This window comes from Pseudopodoces humilis, chromosome 26 (assembly GCF_049639895.1).
Source record: "Pseudopodoces humilis isolate 2021_Gansu_Grassland_sample_001 chromosome 26, ASM4963989v1, whole genome shotgun sequence".
Lineage (NCBI taxonomy): Eukaryota > Metazoa > Chordata > Aves > Passeriformes > Paridae > Pseudopodoces > Pseudopodoces humilis.
In genome coordinates this window covers 4602794-4625512 of record NC_142225.1, presented here as the reverse complement: position 1 = coordinate 4625512, position 22719 = coordinate 4602794, and the positions used below count along the sequence as shown (strand labels likewise).

The 22719-nt window shown below is 46.1% G+C and overlaps 2 protein-coding genes across 8 annotated transcripts in view; both read right to left on the bottom strand.

Annotated features, from left to right (window-relative positions):
• The window catches only part of LOC102104664 (Krueppel-like factor 15), a 65917-nt gene that overhangs the window by 29846 nt on the left and 13352 nt on the right, over nt 1-22719 (bottom strand). The gene's annotated exons all lie outside the window — the stretch shown is intronic.
• ELK4 (ETS transcription factor ELK4) lies at nt 265-21988 on the bottom strand. Of its 7 annotated transcripts, none has more exons than XM_088067021.1 (7): nt 16601-16832; nt 16149-16486; nt 15978-16064; nt 13637-13852; nt 11426-12358; nt 9587-9703; nt 265-8372 (listed from the first exon to the last, which is right to left on the bottom strand). In XM_088067021.1, exons 4-7 carry the CDS (start codon nt 13841-13843, stop codon nt 8274-8276), a joined length of 1356 nt encoding a protein of 451 aa, XP_087923147.1. In that variant the 5' UTR covers nt 13844-13852; nt 15978-16064; nt 16149-16486; nt 16601-16832; the 3' UTR covers nt 265-8273. The 7 variants fall into 7 exon arrangements, with proteins under 7 accessions (XP_087923147.1, XP_087923149.1, XP_087923148.1 ...); XM_088067023.1 differs by having other exon boundaries at nt 16149-16432; XM_088067022.1 differs by having other exon boundaries at nt 16149-16832.

The following is a 22719-nucleotide window of genomic DNA, read 5'->3' as shown; positions in this document are numbered from 1 at the left end:
AGAGCTCAACTGATTCTCAGTTAAAACCCACCACAATTCTTGGGTTTGGTAATTCCAATCTCCATTTTGGCTACTTGAAGAAACAAAAATAAATTCTATTTTAAGGAAATTTTCACCAGAATAGCACCTGATTTAGTAAAAAAAAAACTTTAAAATACAATTTACCTCAAGGTCTTAAGAATTCCCTCCTTATCACATCCCCTGCAGCTGTAACTTTCTATTTTCTCTACTGAAAGAAAAAAAGACTCATCAAATGAGCAGAAACTTTGTTAAAAATATTTATTTAAAAAAATACAATTGTTTTGCATGTCTGGTTGCACATAACTATTAACATATGATTGACTTGAATAATTTGCTACAATGCTTTTTTTTTTTTTAAAGCCAGCTTGCATTATACAAAGCAAAATCCCTCTGTCAGTTCTTACATAAAATAGTTTTCTTTAACTATTCCCACCCCATTTTTTTTAAAAAAAAAAGGATTGCAATACATTGATTTTTATTTTTATTTCTTTTTTTTTCTTTTCTTTTTTTTTGCACAAAAATCGAAGCAATAGAAAAAAGTCACCTGATTTCTCAGGAAAGACCTTCATGATGTTTGAATAACAATTCCCAAAGAGCCACTGCCAAAGCAGCATTTGTCACTTTGAAGTGTCAGGACAGTGCAAAGGAAGTTTTGCATCTTAAAAACTTTACCTCCCAATTGTATTCAAACCTGAAATGTGCTCAAAAACTCCATCCCTGCCCTAATCCAGTTGCTCAGACTTTGAATTTTCAGGATGATTTACACACTGAAGGTCTTCCTAAATGTTATCTCGGAAGGTTAAATAAAAGCAAAATTTATTAACACTGAACAATTACTGAAAACTTTGGCTATTTATGTACTTGCATTACATACCAGCATTTTTTTTTTTTTTAATTTTTTATTATTATTTTTTTTAAACACAATGGCATTAAGATAACTCTAATAAGGTATTTAAAAATAAAAAGTCAGACTGAGAAGCAATTCTGTCCCAGGCAGGGTCACCCAGCTGGAACGAGGGGTGACTTTTACAGTTGTCTTGTCCAGAAAAGTCTCCAGTGTAGGAAGTTTCAGACACTCACTACAACAAAACTTTGCCTCTTGAATTTGTACTATATATATATATGTATACATATATATATTTATAGAGAAAAGAAAAATGCAACTCTGTTCTGGAAAGAGCCACTGGAAATGTTCCCCCTTTTTGCTGCTTCCAGGGGGGTTTTCACCACTGATTGTTCTGAAAACCCCGAGGGAGGGAAAACCGGGAAGGAAAAACTCCAGCCCAGAGTTCCAGAGGGAGGGATCTGCTCCCAAAAAAAATAAACCTGCCAAGAACCCAGCTCAGCCTGAAAATTCCAGCGAGGAATCCACCCCCAAATCACCTTCCCAAATCAGATGTGCACTCCAGGAATGAACAGGACAACACAGGCACGTGGCACCAGGGCTGGATGGGGAGCTGGAGTGGCTAAAAATTGATTTAAATTGATTTAAATCCCTCCCAAGACACAAAAATCTGCCCAGCCCAGGGGAAGCTGGAGCAGCTGGATGTGTGCTGACTCCCAGGATTCACCCCCAGATGAATTCCAGCTGCCCTGATCTCCTTTAGGGGACACGACCTCTGTGTTTCCCTGGAATTTTTCCCTTTTTTTTTTGATTTATTATTCCAAATCAACTTCTCAGCTCTAAAAACAGAGGGGAATAAGCATTAAATGTGCTACTGTACCCATCACAAAGCACTGTGACGTACATAAGGCCATCTGGTAACACTGCAACAGGCTACAAAACAAGTTGGAAAAGGGAATTTTAGGATCTTTTTTCAAAGCTACAAAGGATAAATCTCAACCCTGTTCACAGAGAATGAAACGTTCCAAAAGTATATTTTATATAGAAAAAAAAAAACTCTGTGCAACTGAACAACAGCAGAACAACAACAACAAACAAAAAAAGAAATCAACACAATTCTAGGAAGCGGTTTCAAAGCTTGGAGGGGTTAGGACATGCTAGGGAAAAATAAAAAATAAAAATAAACAATCCCAAAATTCATCCCAAGGAGCTGAGAGCAAAGCCAGGGATTGGAATATCGGAACCCCCCACCCCAGCACACTCCAGGAACCATGCACAGACCACCCTCAGAGCCTCCCCTTGTTCCAAAAAACACAGAAAAATAACCCAAAAGGAAAGAAAAGAAAAATCAAAATCAAAATAAACAACGACAGCTTCCAGTTATTGGTACAGCACTGCTGAAATGGGCTCTGGAATCAACCCCAGCCTCTCTCCACTGCCTCCACTCACATCCCTTTTTTCCAAAGGGTCAGGATTCTCCTAGCCCTGTTTTGAGATGAAAACCTCCTGCAACACAACCTCAGCAGAGAAATCTTTTAAAATCGAGCCCAAACTTTTGTTCCATGCACACAAAACTACTCAAAAACACATTAAAACACTTTTTTTTCCAGGAGATGCGGCATCCAACAGCATCACAAAAATAACCTTTGGCAACTCACGGGTCCACGCAGGGACAGGATTGATTTGAGTGCTAAAAGAGAAGAAAAAGCCCCAAAAAAACCTCCAAAAGGAGTGCAAAATGTTTGAAAGTGGCGGCTGCGCAGTGCAGAATCTGCTCAGAGAGGGAGGATGGGGATATTTATGTGGATTTTTGGGAGCACATCCTGCCAGGAGTGATCCACGTGTGCTCTCTGGGCAGAGCTGTTCCAGCCACGCTTAAACACTGAGGAATCTAAAAATAAAATTAAAAAAAAAAAAAAATCACAATTTTTCAGCTCTGACTGTGCTTCTCATTAGGGCCTGGAAGAGCTCCACGAGCAAAATCTGCTGCTTTCTTTGGGAAGGGGAATGAAAATTCAATTCTAGCCAGTTTTAGGGTGGTTTTGTTCCAAAATAATTTATAGGAAGCAGATATCTAGCTGTTCCAACGGGGAAATATTGGAATATCCGGGGAGAAACAGGGCCCTGCCCATCTGTGATCCGACAGAAAAACAAATTCTCCTGATTCCTGCTGGTTCCTGGCACAAAGGCAGGAATAAAATCCCTCATTTTGGGATTTACTGACACCAAACCCAAAATCCCACCTTTTCTGCTGGCTCTGAGTCCCTCAGGGAATCCCCACAGGAATGGGCAGCACTGCCCTCGTGGCTCCTCTGTCTCACCCTCCTGACTAAAATCAGCCTCTGGAGGAAGATTTGGTTCCATTTCCAAGGATTTCTCTCTGTCCAGAGCCACCCCTCACTGCCCCAGGCAGAATCTCCCCCTCCCAGAGGAATTCCGTGCCCAAAAACGCCTCAGGAACGAACAGGACAACACAGACACGTGGAACCAGGGCTGGATGGGGAGCTGGAGCGGCTAAAAATTGATTTAAATTGATTTAAGACACAAAAATCTGCCCAGCCTGGTGAAGCTGGAGCAGCTGGATGTGTGCAGATTCCCAGGATTCACCCCCAGATGAATTCCAGCTGCCCTGATCTCCTTTAGGGAACACAATTGCTGTGTTTCCCTACGATTTTTTCCCTTTTTTTTTTTCTCCCCACCAGCTTTATTATTCCAAATCAACCTCTCAGCCCTAAAACCTTGGAATAAGCATCCCCCAAGGCAAAGGGACACCCTGGAGGGCTGCAGAAAACTCTCCCTGCATTTTATCCCAAAATCTCCCTCTGCCAGCTCTGATTCCAGCAGCTCCAGCCTGGATCCCTCACACCCAACAGCCACCGCTAATTGCTGCTTAATTAACTCCAAATCAAACCATAAATGCCCGTGCTTAGGCAGCTCAAGCCTCACCAAAGGTCCTGGAGAGGTCCTGAGTGAATCCTCAGGGATTTTGGGCTCCTCTGGGGCTGCTCCAAACACCCCACTGTGATTTTTAGGATAAAAAAACCCCACTCCACCACCTCAGAGACCAAAAAGTCTCTTTTATTTTTTTTCCCCCCCCCCATTTCTACTCTTCCAAATCCAGATTCTATTCCTCACAGAAAACAATCACCCAAAACTCCAAAAAGTTTTTAAATACCTGTGGATTTTAACAACATTCCCTGACCTGCTGCTGAGGTTGATTTCCGTGAGAAGCCTCTGGATACAAGACTGAGATGGACTGGAGACAAACCTGCCTTAAAAATGGGAGAGGTGAAACTGCAGAGCACATCAAAAACTGCCACAAAACAGGAGCAAAAATAGGTAATTACAAGATAAATGAGTAAAGCATGGGAGCTGCATCTCAGCTGGAGGAAAAGCCCCAGGAGGGGATGAGGGCTCTTGGATCCCATCCCAGCTGGAATTCCCAGGGAATCCCCCAGGGATGCAGCTCCCTGGGCTGGGGGAAGCTGGAGAAGGGAGATTTGCACCTCAGCAGCTTCACTGCCCTTAAAATGAACGTCAGAAACCCAAAATAATCTATTTGTGGGATAGCTGAGGCTTGAAAATGCATCAGAGGGAGAAATTATCCCAAGGAAAGCCTTTCTGTTCTCCCGTTATCCCAAAGATTGCACGGATTCTGAAGCCTTGGGATGCTCCAAGTGAAAACAAGGAATTGTCCAACTCCAGGAATTTTATCCCTTCCTGACCTATCGCAAAACAAAGCTTGAATGTGCCAAAATCAGGGCACAGGAATTGCATCCCCTGCTGAGGACAGGTCTGAAACAAAGCTCTAAACCTAAAGCTGCTGCTAAAAACCACCAAAATTCCTCTTTTTCCCCAGGATCACCTTCCCAGGAAAAGCAGAACACCGACGGCTCCACAACCAGGGACTGTTCCTCCGCTTCCAGGGGAAGCTCCTGCCAGGAACGCTGAAAATCCAGGATCCAAAACAGATCCCAGACAGCAGCTCCCCGTGGAAAATAAACAAAACCAAACCCTAAATCCTGCCAGTGCCTTGGGTTCCATGGAAGTACAGACAGCAGGGATTCAATTCCCATCTCCAGGACCCGGGGAGGACGCTGGGCTCTTGTTTTGTCTTCTGCCAAACCCTTTTTGTTCTACACCAAATGCTTTGACCTTCCTTGGCACCCAAGGAATGAGCTGATCAAAAATTGCCAAGCATTCCACAAAAACAGCAAGAGGAACCTCAGGAAAATAAAAAAAAAAAAAAAGTTTCTGTAATGCTGCATTATTTTTTTTTATTTATTATTATTATTATTATTTTTTATATATTTTTTTTTTAATTTAAATCACCACGGTACGGAAATAAAACGGAATCTACTCTAACCCCACCTGGCTTAGGCTAAATTAAAAATAAATTGTGAGGAGCTGCACAGAAAGGGCTCCTGAAGTGACCTAAAGATCCAGCATGATCCATGAGCCCCCGGGGAGGCTCCGGCAGGAATGTGATCCCAGGAAAAGCTGGAAGTTCCCTGTCAGTGAATGTGGCTGATGAGGCAGCACACAAGGAAATATTCCCTTAAGTGACCTGAAAGTTGCAGTGGAGAAAAGGCAGCAAAAGCTGCTCCTCTCCCTGCTCCTCTCCCTTTTCCGTCAGCTTTCCCAGCTGCTTCCTGAGTTTATCATCCCATGTGGACTCGGATTTGTTTCCCTTTAGAAGCCAAAGCCATCCCATCCCATTCCTGCTCTGCCTGCTGGATTTCACAGGGTGGAAACCACCCCAATCCAGGCTGCATTCCACAGGAACTCGGCATTCCCAAAGGAAAACCTGGACTTCTGTGGCAGAGCCATCTTGGGAAGCTTCCTGGAGAGGAGCAGGAGCTGAGAAATAGCATTTTTTAGGGCCTGACCCTCTGCCCAAAGCAATAAAAGTTCACAAAGGATTAAGTGCACAAATTTTCAACAGCTAAACTTGGCTTTTCTCCACAGGGGAACAAGGGGGGGAAGGGAAGCAATTAAATTGCAAGTTTTTAGTGCTCATTCATGAATTTTCAATTCCAATGCCAGCCTGCAAACATCACTGTCTCAAAAAAGACCACGGATTTTGGTAGGCATAAAACTGGCTGACCTGAACCAACCAAAGTGCTGCTATTTATTACATAGCTATAGAAATTTCCCAGAGCAGGCTCCAAACATGCAAACCAAAAATAAAAATAAAAAAACAATAATTCCAGATGCTTGCTCTTCACCATCACCTGCAGCTCCCTCTTCTGCATTTCAAAAAATAAAATTACAAAAAAAAATAAAAAAATAAGGTCAATATTGCACATTTTAAGAGCTGCTGGCGCAGGAATTTCCTCCTGCATCTGCTGATGTCTAAAAGTGAAGCAATTTTTTGCCTCTGACGGGAGCCAACAGGAAGACAGGTCACTCCATGAGCTCACTCCCTGCTTCTCCACCTGAAAAAGGAATATTTTTCTTCTCCCACTTTTTCCCTGGGCAGGTGAACAATGCCCGAAGAAAAGTGACTCTGTTCCACCCACCTGTCCCAGGTGTCACATCAGGAACACAAACTCACACACAAAAAAAAAATAAAAGTGGTTTTTCTGTATCATAGAAAAGGGAACATCACTGCAGGAAAAGAAAAGTCTTGGGTGTTGTGGCTTTAAAGGGAATTCTCCAAGCCTGCAAAAGCGGCAAAAGGAATAAAACAAAACCTCTGGAAAAGCTCGAGTTCACCACGGATCCATGGAATAGTATTTACAGCAAACACTGTCAGCTCCTCGTGCTGGAGAGGGAAAAATCTTCCTCTGCTCGTGGCAGCTCTGAGGATGCTGAAGGAAAAAGAGATGTCTCCATCTGTTTTCTGGGAATATTTTTAAGGAGAAGATCCTCTGACACCCCCAACTCAAACCCAGAAGTTGCTGCCTGGCTTCAGATGCCCAAACTGGCGGGACACAGACCCAGAGCCCAACCCACCCCGAGTGAGGGGCTGAGAGAGGAGAATCTCTCCTTTTTTCACCCCTCAGTTTTCTTAAAAGGCCTCCTGAGGTGTAAAAATCCACCTACAAATCCCATCTCATCTGCAGTGGCTCTGGAAAACAATCCTGCATTATTCATCCAGCACACCAAGGAGGTGAAAGCAGATTTACCACGAGGCTGAATCCCGTGGAACCCCCGGGGCTGCTTTGGGGTCAGCCCCCAAAAAACAAAAACCAACAGCTCCACTGACAGATTTGGGGTAAGAGCTGGCAAAAGAGGAGCTTTTCCACGTAGGGAAAAGCAGGAAGCTTTTCCAGAACTGTGGGGAAAGAGGAGCAACATTAATGTTGGGATGTTGCTGTTCTCACCCCACTGGGGATTCCAGCTCAGGCAGCAACCTCTCCCAAAAACCGCAGGGGAAATCCCCCCAAAACCCAGGAAAATCCCCCAAAAACCCAGGAAAATCCCCCAAAAACCGCAGGGAAAATCCCCCAAAAACCCAGGAAAATCCCCCCCAAAAAAGCAGGGAAAATTCCCCCCATCCTGCTCATCCAAGCAGGGAGCTCCCAGGCTCTGGGACAGGTCTCTGGCACAAGAAATGTTTGGACTCCAGCATTCAAACTCTGTGAGAAGTGAAGGGAGCTCATCCAACCATCCATGGAAAAGGGAAGGAGGAGGGCAGAGAAGCATCCAAAATCCGGCCCCATCTCTTCTCCCACGGGGCTGTTGGGCCACACCACCCCTCCACAGAAATGTCCTGGTCACAAACTTGGAATAAATCCTTGAATAAAAATTTCTATCTGCAAAAAAAAAAAACCAAAAAAACCAACAAGAAAAGACAAGGCCAGCAGAAAAGCCCCGGCTGCTTTTGTTGCTGCAGAGTTCTGGTGGCCCCGGGGCAGAGCTGAGAGCACACACCCCATTCCCAAGCATTTCCTGGAATGCCAGCTTCCATCAGGATTCAGGGTTCTCCTTGCCCAGCCACAGGAAGCAGAAGAACAGAGGGGTTTTTGTTGTTTTTTTTTGTTTGTTTGTTTGTTTTTCCAAGAGTCACAGAGAAAATCCTCCTCTGGTGCTGTTTGCTGCAGTCAGTGCAGAATCAGTTGCTGCAACACCACCCAAAATTCCTTTTGGACAAGGGGGAAAAAATCTTCCAAACCGAGGAGGAGAAGAGATTGGAGCTGCAGCTCCTATTAAGGCGTTTGCATATACATTCCCAACCTGGGTTCTTCCAAAAACAAAAAAAAAAGGGGGAATTTTTTGCCAAAAAAAAAGAAAAAAAGGCATTTTTCATTTTTTTTTGATTGGGGAATGGCAACAACTACGACTGCTGGGAATCTCTGTGGAATTACAAACTGCTCAGGTTTTTTTAAAATAAAAAAAAAAGGTGGTTGAAGAGAAGTGTCCTATCTTTGCCTTGCTTGTCCTTTTCTAGGAATTCCATGTGCTATGTCTTCTGGAGATCCGGGGAAAAAGGGCCGGGGGTGGGGGGTCCATCCAGTCCAGACAGCGTAAATGGGCCGTGACTGTTCAGCACTGATGGAAACTAAGAGGTAAAACAAGAATCATTAAAAAAAACCCACTTTAATTCACTGTTCTTCCCATATCTGTGCACAAAAGAGGGAAAAAAAGAACCCCAAATGCAACAAAATAAAGCAAAACCACCCCAGACTTCAAAGAAGCCTCTTGGCTTCTCGCTTTTAATTTATTTTTTAATGCCAAGAGGTGTCACAGTGAGCCCTGAGCTGAGCACTACCCCATATCCTCATTAAAATGTGACTCTAGTCCAGGTTTTGGGGAAAATGGGGTCTAAATTGCCCCTCAGTTAATTATCAATAATTAAATTAGGATAGGGAATAAAACAAGGAGGGCTGAAATGATGCTGGATTTTTCCAGGGTGAAAATTCCAGCATCATTTCAGCCCTCCTTGTTTTATTCCCTGTCCTCATGGTACAGATGAGGAATTTCCTTCATCTCCATGGAGATGACAGATCCCAGCCCAGATTTAATTCAATTCTTTCATTTCAGTGAAATTAAATAAAAATTTGTTAAAATTGGTTAAATTCTACCCCTTCCCTCAGCAAATTCAGGCAGCAAATGTGGTAATTCCAGTGCCAGGGTGGAAGTGGGAGGGAAAAACATGAGAATTACAAATAAAGGAGGGTTTTTTTCCTTAAATAAAGTGGATTTTTTTTAATTCTACAGTAAAGAAAATCCTGGCCTTGGACACTTCCAGGGATCCAGGAGCAGCCACAGCTTCCCTGGGCAACTGTGCCAGGGCCTCCCCACCCTCCCAAGGGTGAATTTTATGGATTTCTTCCATAAAAATCATCAAAAACTGTGCCACACATCATCACAGAGATCAAACACATGCTCTTTCGCCTCGTTAGTTGTGAGATTAATTAATACTTTTCAGCGGGAATGATTGGAATAATCAAAAGATCAATATTCTCAATAGAGAATAATCAACAGAAAACTGCAAAATTCAGGAAAATCCCAACTTAAAAAAAAGTTACAGGGAGGAAATTTTTACAGAACTAAAAAAGAAAATTAATCTCTCTCCAAAGCAGTCTGTGCTGCAGTTAATTTCAAACATTCAAAACACCAAACATTTACAACATCCTGAAATAAAACCGGGTAAAAACTAAAATTAACTCCCTCAAAAGCCACCAGAGGGGGTAGGAAACAACAACTCCTATTTTATTTGTGCTGCAAATATTGGGAATAACTGATCCCTGGAGGAATAAAGGTGGGACTCACCTGGAAGAGGGTGTTAGCACCTTGCAACCTGGCAGGGCTGAGAGGAGCCACCGGGCTCAGGGTGCTCCAGAAGTGGATGCTGGAGAGCAGAGGGCTGGGAGTCAGCAGGATGGGAGTCTGAAAATTCAAGGAAAAACAGCTGTGAGAGCCTTTCCCCTGGAATTCCAGCCACAACAACCCCCCCTCAGCTGCCAGGGATTTCAGGAACACCCATCCCCTCCTTCCTGCTCCTCCTCCTCCTCCCTGCCAGCCCCATCCCTGAAGAATCCAACCCTTTTATTCCCAAATCCTGCTGGAAGCCAGAGCAGAGCGGCTCCTCCTCCAAGCCAGCACCTGCACTCTGGCAAAGTGGGATTCTGGGTTTAAAAAGGAAATTATCTGGGTTTAAAAAGGAAATTATCTGGATTTAAAAAGGAAATTATCTGGGTTTAAAAAGGAAAAAACAGCAGGCACACCCCCCTCTCCTGGTGCCACAACAACAAAAGGAATTTCCATCCAGCTCCTGAATATTCCAGCTTCACCAGCCAAGCACTTCCCAGGGTGCCAGAAGAGCAACTCCACTTGGATTTTGTTAATTTTCTTTTTCCCCCGCTCATCTTCAGCCATTTGGGTTTTCAACCAGCAGCTTTCCCCACGGTTTCACTCTTAATTCCAATTTATTGCAGGGGAGAGATTCTACAGATCCAGAATGATTTAACAGCCCTGTTGGATTCAGCTCTCTTCCAAGTTTTCCATGAGACATGAAAGCTTTCCTTTCCCACACAAAGATAACAACCAAATTAAGCAGCTGCTCTTATTGCTGCTCGCTCACAAGACTTTGGATTTAACTAAATGCTACTAAATGAGTAAAAAAAGCTGAGCAGACACCTCTGTGGGTCCCAGTTTTTGAAGGATTTTCAGGCCCAGCTGGAGGATTTAGGAATAATTCAGTATCCCCCTGGCAAGGTTTACAAAGATCCTGCTGGAGCTGGTTTGGGTTTTGTTTCCCTGTGTGCACCTGGGCATGCTTTGGGGTGAATTAACAGCAATTGTGAAATCAAACTGGTGTTTGATTAAAAAACAAAACGAAAGTAAACAAGCTGGGAGTGACATCCTGAGTTTCAAATCTCTGCATACAATGAGCTATTCATTTTCCACTTGGCTGTTTTTGAGCATAACATCGTCATTGTTATTGTTAGTTAAAAAAAAATTAAAAAAATAATAAAAATATAATAATAAATCATTAAAAAATCATTAAAAATCATAAAAATCGTAAAAAAATCATTAAAAAAATCATAAAAAATCATTAAAAATCATTAAAAATCATAAAAAATCATAAATCACAAAAAAGTAATAAATCATTAAAAAATCATTAAAATAATTTTAAAAATCATAAATCACAAAAAAGTAATAAATCATTAAAAAATCATTAAAATAATTTAAAAATCATTAAAAATCATTAAAAAATCATTAAAAATCATAAAAACCATTAAAAATCATAAATAATAAATCATAAAAATCATTAAAAAATCATTAAAAATAATTAAAAAGTCATTAAAATAATTTAAAAATCATTTAAAAATCATTAAAAATCATAAAAACATTAAAAATCATAAAAAATCATAAAAATCATTAAAAAATCATAAAAATCATTAAAAATCATTAAAAATCATTAAAAATCATTAAAAATCATTAAAAAAACATTAAAAAAATCATTTAAAAATCATTTAAAAATAATTCAAAATAGTAAAAAATCGTAAAAAATCGTAAAAAATCATAAAAAATCATTAAAAAAATCATTAAAAAATAATAGAAAAAATAATAATAAAAATAAATAATTCAGGAAAGTAATTTGGTCACCTGAGAGAAAAGTGCTGGAGTAAGAGAAGCAGTTGGGAGAGAAGGACTCAGGATGCCCAGAGGACTCGGATCGCTGCCCGTGATGACCAGAGTGGGAGCCAGCTCCAGCCCTTTGGGTTTTTTCGACCTGGAGAGGTGATTGGCAAATTCCTTCTCCAGCACAGCTGAATCCTGCTGCTCTTTGGGCTCTGGGGATTGATGCTGGAGGCTCTGGGCCTGCTCCAGCTGCTGGGAAGCCACAGATTCGATGTCCGTGTCAATGTCCAGGTCGGGGTTGGAGCTCAGGGGCGGCGAGGGGGGCGTGGAGGGCACCTGCAGGCCGGGAGAAACCGAGGACATGGGCGGGGTCGGGGTGAAGCTGGTGCTCAAGTTTGGCAAAGGTGCTGGAGGAGCCTCGGGGACGCTCAGCTTGGGCAGGACCAGCGTCTCCAGGGTCTGCAGAGTCTCCTCAGAGCCCAGGGGAAGCGAGGAGGACACGGTGGGGGTGGCAGAAGCCGTGGAAGTGACCGCCACCGCCGAAGCGCTGGTGACCAGGGGGGCAGAGGGAGGAGGCTTTTTGGAGGGCATGGTGACAAACTTGATGACAGAGGGGGTGGGGTCCTGAGGTTTCTTCTCCGTCAGCTTCTCGGCCGGGTTCTCGATCTTGATGGACCTGAAGAGCTTCACGCTGGAGGAGTTGAGGGAGTTGAGGGTGAAGGAGGAGTACAGGCCTGAGTGGATGTAGTCGTTCCGGCTGGAGGATTTAGCACAGGACTGGGATTTCTCCTTCCCACAGTTTTCCACGTCCTTGGGAGCGCTGGCCACCTCCCCAAAGCCGGGCATTTCAGGGTCCCCCTCCATCCGGCCCACCACGAGAGGATCCATGTTCAGGATCTCTGGGTACGACACGAATTTGTACACAAACTTCTTCCCGTTCACCTTCTTAATGATATTCTGGGGGGAAGAAGACAAAGTATATTTAGACCTTTCTGCAGATTAATTTTCTTCCTACAAACACTGCCTAAAATAGGCAGAGGAATTAAAGTCTGTAATCTTTCAGCCAAAAAAAAAAAAAAAAACCCTGAATGTTTCTTTTTTTCCTGTTTTAAAAACACCCTTGCGTGTTCCAGTTCTGCTCCTGGAGCTGGCAGACAAAACACTGCAACAGGTGAGCTTAACCTGACATGAAATACACTAAAAACAGCCTAAAAACTGCCAAGAAATCCTGTTTAACATCTTCAATTAAACAAAAAAATGCCCATCATCCCCATCAAGGATCACTATGGGTAATTTAATAGTAGAACTTGCTAAAGGGTTTCTCCAGGACTGCAGAATTGAGAGCCTGCACTTCAGATCAAACCACCTTTATTCTTAATAAGATGATAATAAAGGAAAATAAGCAGCTGAACTCGTCAGCAGAATGCAGGCTAATCACTTATTTCAATACCACACAACAGCATCTGCCAAACTTGTTTTGCTCCTCGGAGAAATGCCACACACACTTTGGATTTGGGATTATCCTTATTTATCATTCTGTGATTGCTGCTGAGATCTCTCAGTACCGAGGCAGATTTGGTGCCACCCAGTAATGGACACCAGCAACCTCCCACCTGCTCCAGGCTGAGGCTCCTCAGAAACTGGGGGTTATTTTTATCTGCTCCACTCGCACACGTGGGATAAAGGGAAAACAAAGGTGAGCCTCGAAGATGCTGGAGAAACAAAAGCTTCTTACTCTGCTGGGCTGAAAACTGGTCAAAATGAAGGGGAAATTCTGAGCGCACAAACAGAAATAATTTGGGGTGAAAAATGTTTGTTTTGAAAGAAATAAACGTAAAGCTGTGGAAAGATCTGAAAGTGGTGCAAATGTTCATGCTCTCCATCGTCATCCTCTCCCGGTGCTTTACCTGGAGTGATGAGGGTTTTAACCCTTGCAAGGGTGTGTATTTTTGGAAAGGGGATTAGGATCCAAAGTCAAGTCTGTATTAGCAAAAACACCGAGCCAACTCTTCGCACAAAGCCACCAGAACCTCCCAAAACAACCAGCGAGGAGGAAACAGCGCAACCATAAACAAAATTAAAAACCAAACCAACACCTTTAAACAAAGCAGCCCGGCTTCCTTCAACCTGGCAGAGCCACAGCAGTGCCACCCCTCCCCTGGAGGAGGGAAGGCAGGAGGAAACAAAGCTCCTTAGCTAAGAGGGATAAGGCTTGGAGCAGGATTTCCACCCTACCTTCACGTAGTAGTAGCGCAGCGCCCGGCTGAGTTTATCATAGTTCATGCTGGGCTTGTTCTTGCGGATCCCCCAGAGCCTGGCCACCTCCTCTGCCTGCAGCAGCTTGAATTCCCCGTCGTTGGAGGTCCAGCAGATGATATTCTTGTTCTGGGGCTCTTGGAGCAGCTGGAGGAGGAACTGCCACAGGGTGATGGCACTGTCCATAGCAGAGAGCTGCAATTCACAAAGGCAGGTTAAGCCCAGAGCATTTCCCTCCTCTCTCCCTACAAGGAGGGGGTGGGGGGGAAAAATGGAGCAGGGATTGTTATTTCCAAAGCCAGCAAGAGTAAAAAATTATTAGTCACCAGTCGTGAAAGATGTTCCCTGCAGAACTGAGGGGCTGAGTGCCAACTCTGGCGTCTCCTCCCACATGTCAGTACTTTTCACATGGGTTATATTTAGCCTCATTTAACTAAATCAGGTCACTTTGGGTAAGTTGCAGTGAGTCACTACCCCCAAAAAAAAATGTTTCCAAGTTGTTCCATGTTCACCCACTCTGGCTTGTGCTGCTTTGTGAGAAACAGCTCAGGTACACCCAGGTAGGGATGAAACCACCCCCTCACCTCCTCCTTTCCGCACCTGCTCCCACCTCAGAGAGAACAACGAGGAACTGCAAAGCTCCAGCAAGGTGCCAGAGCAAAAACAACTCAATTTTCCCTCAGTTTCTATTCCTGCCTCTTCACCAGCAGCCCTCTCGATCACCCCAATCTCTGCTTCAAATCCAGGTATCACCTCTGGTTTGTTGTTTTGTTTTTTTTTTTAACGAGAGTAAACACAAAAATAAATTAAAATTATTCCAAACACTGCCTTTGCTCAACTCTTAATTCCTGCCATGCCCTACCCACATCAATGATTTAGGCTGGGACTTTCTAGGACTGATATCTGCCAGTTGATTCCTGCTCTAAAGTTGGTGATGCATAAATCCATCAAGGACAGACCAGGCAGAGAAATCACATTTTACCTTGACCATATCTGACTACACCAAACAGTATTTCCACAAATATTTTTAAGCAGAACACTCATCATTCTGGATATGATACCGTGTGAAATAAACCAGACAAAATAATAATTGAGCATCTCCTATAGATTCTCTCAGTCCAGAACTTTAATTAACGCAGCTTAAACTTCTTCCTGTGAAATAAAAACAGAGGAAAAATGCTCTGGGATAGTGAATAACGCTAAAAATGTCTGGATATACATAACCACAATATTCTTCCCACCAAAATAAAGGGGGTCCAGGGGTTCCATCTGGTTGAATTTGATATTCAAATGCTATTCCCAAGCTCCAAACCGAAGGCATCGAGGCCAGGCTGGTGTTGGTGGCAGTCCCTGTGTACACAGGGCTCGCTCTGAGATCCAGCCAGCTCATCTTTGCTCCCAAAGCCTTTTATTCCAATCTCATTAGTGCCCAGCACTTATCCAGCCCTATATAAGGAAGGGAAGCGAGTCCAGGGAAGAGGCTGAGCACTCAGGGAGCCCTGGGACAGGATTAGAGCTGACACTTCACACAGGGCTCTCGGGGAAATGAGGTGCCCCAGGGCAGGTGCATTTTTTGGGCTCAGCCCGTGGCATTTCAGCCCTTCTGCAGAATCCCTGCCTCATGGCACACGGGCTGATGTGACATTGATCCAGCCAGGTAAATTGCTGCAATTACATGGAACGATCTCAAAGTGAAGGACACCCACACCCCCTCGTTAGGCTGGCCCGAGGTGCTTTCCCTGTTAATTACTGCACACGTACAACTCCCTGCTTGCCCAAATTAATTGCTCGGCACTCGAAGAAACTGGAGGCTGTGCTTCCAGACTCTTCCCACACTGCTCTGTGCCATGCCAGCTGACCCATACAGGATTTAGGGACCGGGCAAACACCTTAAAACCCTTCCAGGACCGCCTGGTGTTGCCATTTATCCCCAACATCCCAGATCTGGAACGCCAGGCCCGCGCCTCGTTATCCACGGGGATGATGCAGCCACACGTGGTGGCGTGGAGAGCACGAGGACTCGGTTCTGCCACCCAGCAGAGCTGTCAGGAGCAGTGAGATGTGCTAAGAGAGAGCAGGGAAACGAAGCTGAGTGATTATTCCCACGCTGCGTTTATCTCCAGCACTCTGGGAGCACTGCACCAAACGGCGCTGACTGATGCAACGTGGAAATCAGATTAGCAACAGCATTTCACAGTGGAAAGGATTTTTGTTTTTTGGGGTTTTTTTCCCCCCCTCCTGCTTAAAAATCCACACAGCTTCCACCCCAGAATTGAACTGGTGTTATTTCATGAGGCTGCTTCCCTTTAGGAAGTCCCACCTTGCTGTTAATTCCAAGCTGACCCAAGCCAAGTGCTGCTGCCCGGGTCTGGAATCCAGCTGGAGATGCACAAAACAGCCCAAACTTCTGTAAAACAGCACACACAGAGCGGCCAAAATGATGGAAAGTACTAGATATTAAAAACCAAACAGCAAAAAAAACAAAAAACACCTTTCCCAGAGATGAGCTAAGTCCTTCTGAGGAGCGTTTCCCAAAGTTAAGAGTTCACACTGCTCAAAGCCTGCAGTTTTCCAGCTGGAAGGATCCTCAGCCAGAGTCACAGGCTGTACTGGAGTGAAGTTTTGATGAAGTTCCTCCTGATGTTTCTGGCACTTGCAGCTTCAGGCGTGTCACGATTCTGTCCATCACTCTGAGGACACACAGCACATCCCCAGCTTGGAAAAGTCTTGTCTAGGAAACATTCAAAGGGTGGAGAGGCCTCGCTGATTCCCTGGCTGTCACAGAACAGGAGAAGAGAGTACTCTGGAATTGTTCATGGATGGGTTTTACTGTGTAAAACAGAATGAATATTCCTCTTTGTTAAATATTCACTGCATTCATCTCCAGGGAATGATGGAGACCCTGCAGCAAAACCTCAAAGAAATGGAGAATATGGAGTTTACCTGGAGGTTATATCCAAAGGGAAGGCCAGAAAACAACCTTGCTCAAAGCAATGGGATCACAGGTGGATTTTGCCCTTTCAGAGTCCAGGAGAGAGCTGTTACCTGGCAAAGTGCAAGGTGTATCAGGAGACAATGTTGTGTCTCATGGAACTCTCACCTAACTTTAGTACCGAAGTTGCTCAGCAGAAGGATACACCAAAAACCTCTTGTTTCCCCAGGAAAAAGCAGAAGATTAAAAAAACCCATCACACAAGATGTAAAATTAAAACCAGCACAGGTGAGGTGAGCGCTTCTCTTTGTCTGAGCACCACCAAACGTGGGGAAAAGGTTTTTCCTTCTCCAGCAGCCAGGGCAGGAGCAGCTGAAGCCTTTCCTGAACCTTTCCCTTAGCACCAACAGGGATGAGAAGTGGCTCAAGAACCCCCTGTCCCACTCCTACCCTAGGTGACTGAGGGTGAAATGGTATCTCAGTTTGTAAACAGCATTTCAACCTTTTTAAATTTCCTCAAAAGGCCCCACTCTCCTCCTCTCACAGCTCTCCACCAGCACAAAAACCCTCCCAAGCCCAACTGCTTTTCCTCCAGGATGAATACATCAATGATTACAAACACAGCGCTGCAAAACATCCTTTTGTGGAGGTTCTTCTCCCTCCTAAGAGCCCGTGGAGAAAGGAAAAGGCCTCACTGGAAAAGGGAATGAGGTGGAGAGGCAACAGCCTTTCCCCTCCTGCACCATGTGAGCAGGAAGAAAAAAATAGTTGCTAGAGGCAGAGGGCAGCTCTGCTTTGTAATGAGGGAGCAAAAATAGAGAACTATTATTGTCTTGAGATCTTCTCTGACGCCTACGGGTGACCCTCGGAGCTCAGGAGCTGCCAGGGTTTGGCTGCACAGCTCCCAGCAAACCTGAGCCTCCTGCTGCTGCTGCAGGCTGGGCTTTGCAAAGCCTTCAGCTTATCCACAAAAGCCGGGATTTGGGATTTCTCCGGTGATTTCTCCTCGCTGTGATCCGTGGGATTGCAGGGCCCGCGGGCTTGGCTTTTCCTGGGAATGTGAGGGTGCGAGCAGGGCTGGCACGGAGGAGTTTAGGAAGTGGCACAATCGGCCCCGTGGGCAGCAGCTAGGCTGCCTGTGGCACAATAAATCCAAATATTCACCCTCTGTGCTCCAAGAGGATCCCTCTGCACACCCTGGGAAGGGAGCAAAGGCGGGATTAGGGGGGTTAGGCCTGTCCTAACCCCCCTCCTTCGAGGTCTTCTGGCAGATTTCCTGTGCTTTGACTCAACACCAAATAATCTCCAATAATCTTTCGCCTCCATTTGTTGCAGCAGCCTCTGGTAAAGCATCTGCAGCCTGATGACTTCTGCAGATGGACTGAATAAAAAAAAACCTTGTCAGGCCCCCACACAGGAACAAAGGCCCAGAGGAAAGGAAGGATGTCACAGCCACACAGCAAAACCATCCTGAACTGGCACGGTGACAGCAGCCCCGGTGTCACACGGAGGGGACAGCCCCAAAAAGTGCCTTGGGAAGCGGCACCGAGCAGAGGAAACTCGGGGAGACACAAAAACAGCTCCCAGCCCCAAAATAAAAATGGAAATAAAGGCAGCAGCAGGTCTGGGGAAAGCTCATGGTGCAGGTGAGCAAATCATGGCTTCAATTCCAGGAAACTCCAGGAGGGCAGAGCTCACCAGCACTTCCCAGAGCCATTCCCAGGAATTTTTTAAGCACTTTGGGAAGGCTCACGGTGTGTGAGCAGGAGGAATTCTGCAGACAATAACCCCAAAAAGTGCCTTGGGAAGTGGCACCGAGCACAGATAACTCGGGGAGACACAAAAACAGCTCCCAGCCCCAAAATAAAAATGGAAATAAAGGCAGCAGCAGGTCTGGGGAAAGCTCATGGTGCAGGTGAGCAAATCATGGCTTCAATTCCAGGAAATTCCAGGAGATTCCAGGAGGGCCGAGCTCACCAGCACTTCCCAGAGCCATTCCCAGGGATTTTTTAAGCACTTTGGGAAGGCTCACGGTGTGTGAGCAGGAGGAATTCTGCAGACAATAACTCCTGCTCTCTTGTGCAATATTTTGCTGTGGACACAAGGCCTTGGTGGCTGTTCCAGGAAAACAAACAGAGTTGGGTGAAGGAGACTTTTGGAGGTCACAGGCCCAAGTCCACACTGAAAACCTCAAAATCTGAGCAGGATTTCCCCCCCCCCCATCTTTGTCCAATTAAATAAATGAATAAATAAATGGCTGCCCCATCCCTTTTTATTGTGGTGGCAGGTGTGACACAGCTGATGAAGTATTCAATGAAGTGGTTATCAAAATAAAACGAAGCAACAATTTCATCAGCAATACCCCATTCCTAATAAACCTTTTCTAAAAGCTTTTCCAGCTCCTGGGGCTGTGACTCACCTGAACCGGTACTTTAAGGATTTTATCAATTTTAATTAATTTTAGAAAGAGCCTACTATTAAAAAAAAACAAACAAAAAATCCACAAATCTACTGCCCAAAACCTGACGTGGTGGGAAGCACAGCAGGGAGCTGAGCACACATAGGTGAAATGCCAGGTAAATGCCTCTTACATGTGTCAAATAAAGGAATTAAACAAGGAATTCAAACTAGAAATGCAGAATTCTACACCTCCCCTAAAAAAAACTCCAACTCCTGGCAGCTTTCCATGTAGTAATCAAAGTATCTCTTCTTTAATAACTACCTAAAATCAGGTAAAAACACAGGAAAAAGCACCCCAAACAGCAATAAATTCTTGTTTTCCCCTTGCCTCTGGCATTCCCTGCACCGTTGTTCCCAATCCAGGCAGGAAAATCAGATTGTTGTGAAGGAGAAGCCGTGGTTATCAAGGCAGGAAGTTCCTTGGAAGGAAATGCTGAAGGATGTCCTCATGATAAGAGCTGCTCCAGAGTTTTCATTGCCTAATCCCACTCCAAGCCTCTCTTTTTATTTTTTTTTTAAACTCAAAGCAAATGTTGCAATAAATTTTGCCTCCCTGGCTCAAAAATTAAGCTGCTTGAGACGAAATTAAGGTGTTTAATCAAATATTTGGGCGGGTTAGGAACCAACTGTTTCAGCATTTAAGTTCTGAGAAAGAAGTATTGCTTTTTCTTTGTATTTTCCAGTTTTTCCTCTGTGTTTTCTGGTCTTCCCTGCCTTTCTGAATTAGCCAAGATCAGGAACAAACCATGAAGGACAACAATGACATCAGGATTTCCACGGGACTACGGCTGCAGCCTCAGGTTGGCAGCAGATGAGCCAAGCAGCTTTTTGGGGATATTTTAACCCTGACACTGAGACCAAGGGGCCCCCCTTTTGTTATCAAATATGATTTTGATTATCTTAAACTTTTAATGTTTAACCTGATGGAGAATAGGGGGGAAAAGGGGATTTTTAAGCCCACACCATGTAATTCCTGCAGTTGCTTCAATCACTCTGCTTCTCCATCCCTGCCTGGGGGTGACTGACATCCCAACTCTTTTTAAGACAGACCTAATTTCCCTGATTTTCCACATCTGGACGAGCGTTATCCCTTCCCTATCTCATTTTTTTTTGAAGATATGAGAGCCTAGGGAAGGTTTAGGACACGCAGAGGGGATGGGAAACTTCAAAACCAAGAGGCCTTTGATCGGTTTGTGCCCCTGCTGGGATTGTTGCCATAAAAACTCTGATTTCCTGGAAGCTCCTAAGGAGATTAAACTGGCTTCCTCCTCATCTGGGCTCAGGGCAGTGTTTACCAACAGCAGATTAAATTGGCTTGCAGGGGCACCATCCCTCTGCTGGGAAGGAAAAGCATCCCCAGCTCAGAGCAGGAATAACCCCAAATCCCAGGTTAAAATTCCTCCCGTCCATCCCGAGCAGATGGTGAAAAGGGAAATCTGATTTAAGCTGGAAAAGCTCCCCTGGAACAATGTTTATGGTACACTCAGCCCCGTTGCCATGGCGATGGAACAACTATTCCCTGCAAACAGGCGCGGAGACCCTAAAAATAAACAGCCCGACCGAAATCACGCACCGGGAGCGCGTTTGGTGGGAATGGGATGAGGAGAGAAATGTTTAATTAATAATCACTGGAGCCTCCAAAGCAAATCCCTGCCTTCCTCAGGAGCTGCTCCTTAAAATCCTGGCTGTTGTCCAGCCCTGCTGGCACGGGGGGGTTGTTGGGGCTGGAGGTGGCACACAGGTAATGTGTGTGTGTACCAAAGAAAAAGCAGGATTTGCAGGATTTGCATACTTTCCCCTCCGCCTCCCCTATTGATGTGGGCAGGAATCCACCCAGTTCAGACAGGGGAGTGAGGGAGGATGAAAAAAAAATCGTAATAGTGGTGAAGAATTAAAAAAAAAACCAACAAAAAGCGGCAGCCATTGGATGCAAGCAGCCCTTGGAGCTAAATAATCAAAGCCTGGATCCAAACAACTGCTGGGCTCAACCAGCAATGCTCTGCACCCAAAAATCTCCTGGATCTCACCAAGCAATCCCTGGATCCAAACAACCTTCTGCACCCAAAAATCTCCTGGATCTCACCAGGCAATCCCTGGATCCAGAATTCCCTGAATCCCACCAAGTAACCCCTGGATCTAAACAACCTTCTGGACCCAAAAAATCTCCTGGATCCAACCAAGCCCAGGGTCCAAACAATCCTTGGACCCAAACAACCAAACCCCGGAGCCAAAAAATCTCCAGGATTCCACCAAGCAATCCTTGGATCCAAACAACTCCTGGATCCGAAAATCCCCTGAATCCCACCAACCAACCTCTGACTCCAAACAACCTCTGGACCCAACCAACCAATTCCTGGACTCAAAAAAACCCTCCCAGATCCCACCAAGCAATCCCTGGATCCAAAATTCCCTGCATCCCACCAAGTAACCCCTGGATCCAAACAATCTCCTGGACCCAAAAATCTCCTGGATCCAAACAATCTTCTGGACCCAAAAATCTCCTGGATCTCACCAGGCAATTCCTGGATCCAAACAACCTTCTACACCCAAAAATCTCCTGGATTCAACCAAGCCCAGGGTCCAAACAATCCTTGGACCCAAACAACCAAACCCCGGACCCAAAAAACCCTCCCAGACCGCACCAAGCAATCCCTGGATCCAACCAATGCCCGGAGCCAAAAATCCCCGGGATCCCAGCGGGCACCCCCAGCTCTGACACAACCGAGCGACCGAAGCCTGTGTCCAAAGCAGCCCCGGAGGGACCGAGCGCAGCCGGGGCCCGGCCTCTGTCCGCGCCCGGTGCCGGCACCGAGGGGCGGCCGGGGGCACCGCCCGCAGCCCGGCCCGCCGCTTCCCCCCCACCCCTCCGCCCCCGCTCACCGAGGAGGAGCCCCGCCGGGGGCCGGGTGCCGTCGGGGGCCGGGGCTGGGGGGGGGCCCCCCGCCCGCCCGCCTGCCCGGCCCGGCCCGCGGGGCCGCACCCGGGGGCGGCCGCGTCCGACACGGCCGGGGGCGCGCGCGCGCGGGGCCCCCCCGCGGCCGCCGTAGCGCCGCTTCCGCCCACGGGCCCGCGGAGCTCGCGGGGGGCGACCAATCGGAGCGCGGCACCGGGAGTGAACGGACCAATGGGAGGGCGCGCTGCGGGGCAGGGGGCGGGGCCGAGGCCGCGGGAGGACGCGCGGTCCCGGTGCCCGGGCCGGGCCATGTGCGCGGGCCCGGCCCCGGAGCGGAGCCCGGCAGCCCGGGCAGGGCAGCCCCCGCCTCTCCCACAGCTCCCGGATCTCCGGCAGCCCGGGCAGGGCAGCCCCCGCCTCTCCCACAGCTCCCGGATCCCCGCCCGCCGCTGCGGGGGCTCCGGGGACAGCCGGGAAGAGCTTCCGCCTCCCCCCGCCCCGCCGGGATGCTGAGGGAGGACGGGGAGCAGCGCGTCAAAACAGTTCAAAATGTCAAAATCTCCTGGATTTTCCAAATAAATCCAAGGAGAAGCGATTTAGACGCGCGGAGACCGCCGGTGAAGCGAGGCGAGGGGAGCAAGGGACTCGCTTTTCCCTCCGCTGTCTCTGGGATTGGGACTCCCAGTTTTCCCATTTTTTTCCCATTTTTTCCCCAGTTTTTCCCAGTTTTTCCAGTTTTTTTCCCAGTTTTTCCCCGTTTTTTCCCAGTTTCCCCAG

Excerpts from the sequence above, each read along its gene's own strand:
- ELK4 (XM_005529316.3), bottom strand. Across the intron at positions 9,704-11,425 it reads CTCCAGCACTTTTCTCTCAG|ACTCCCATCCTGCTGACTCC; the intron begins GTGACCAAATTA and ends TTGAATTTTCAG. Across the intron at positions 8,373-9,586 it reads GTGCTAACACCCTCTTCCAG|TTTCCATCAGTGCTGAACAG; the intron begins GTGAGTCCCACC and ends TTTACCTCTTAG.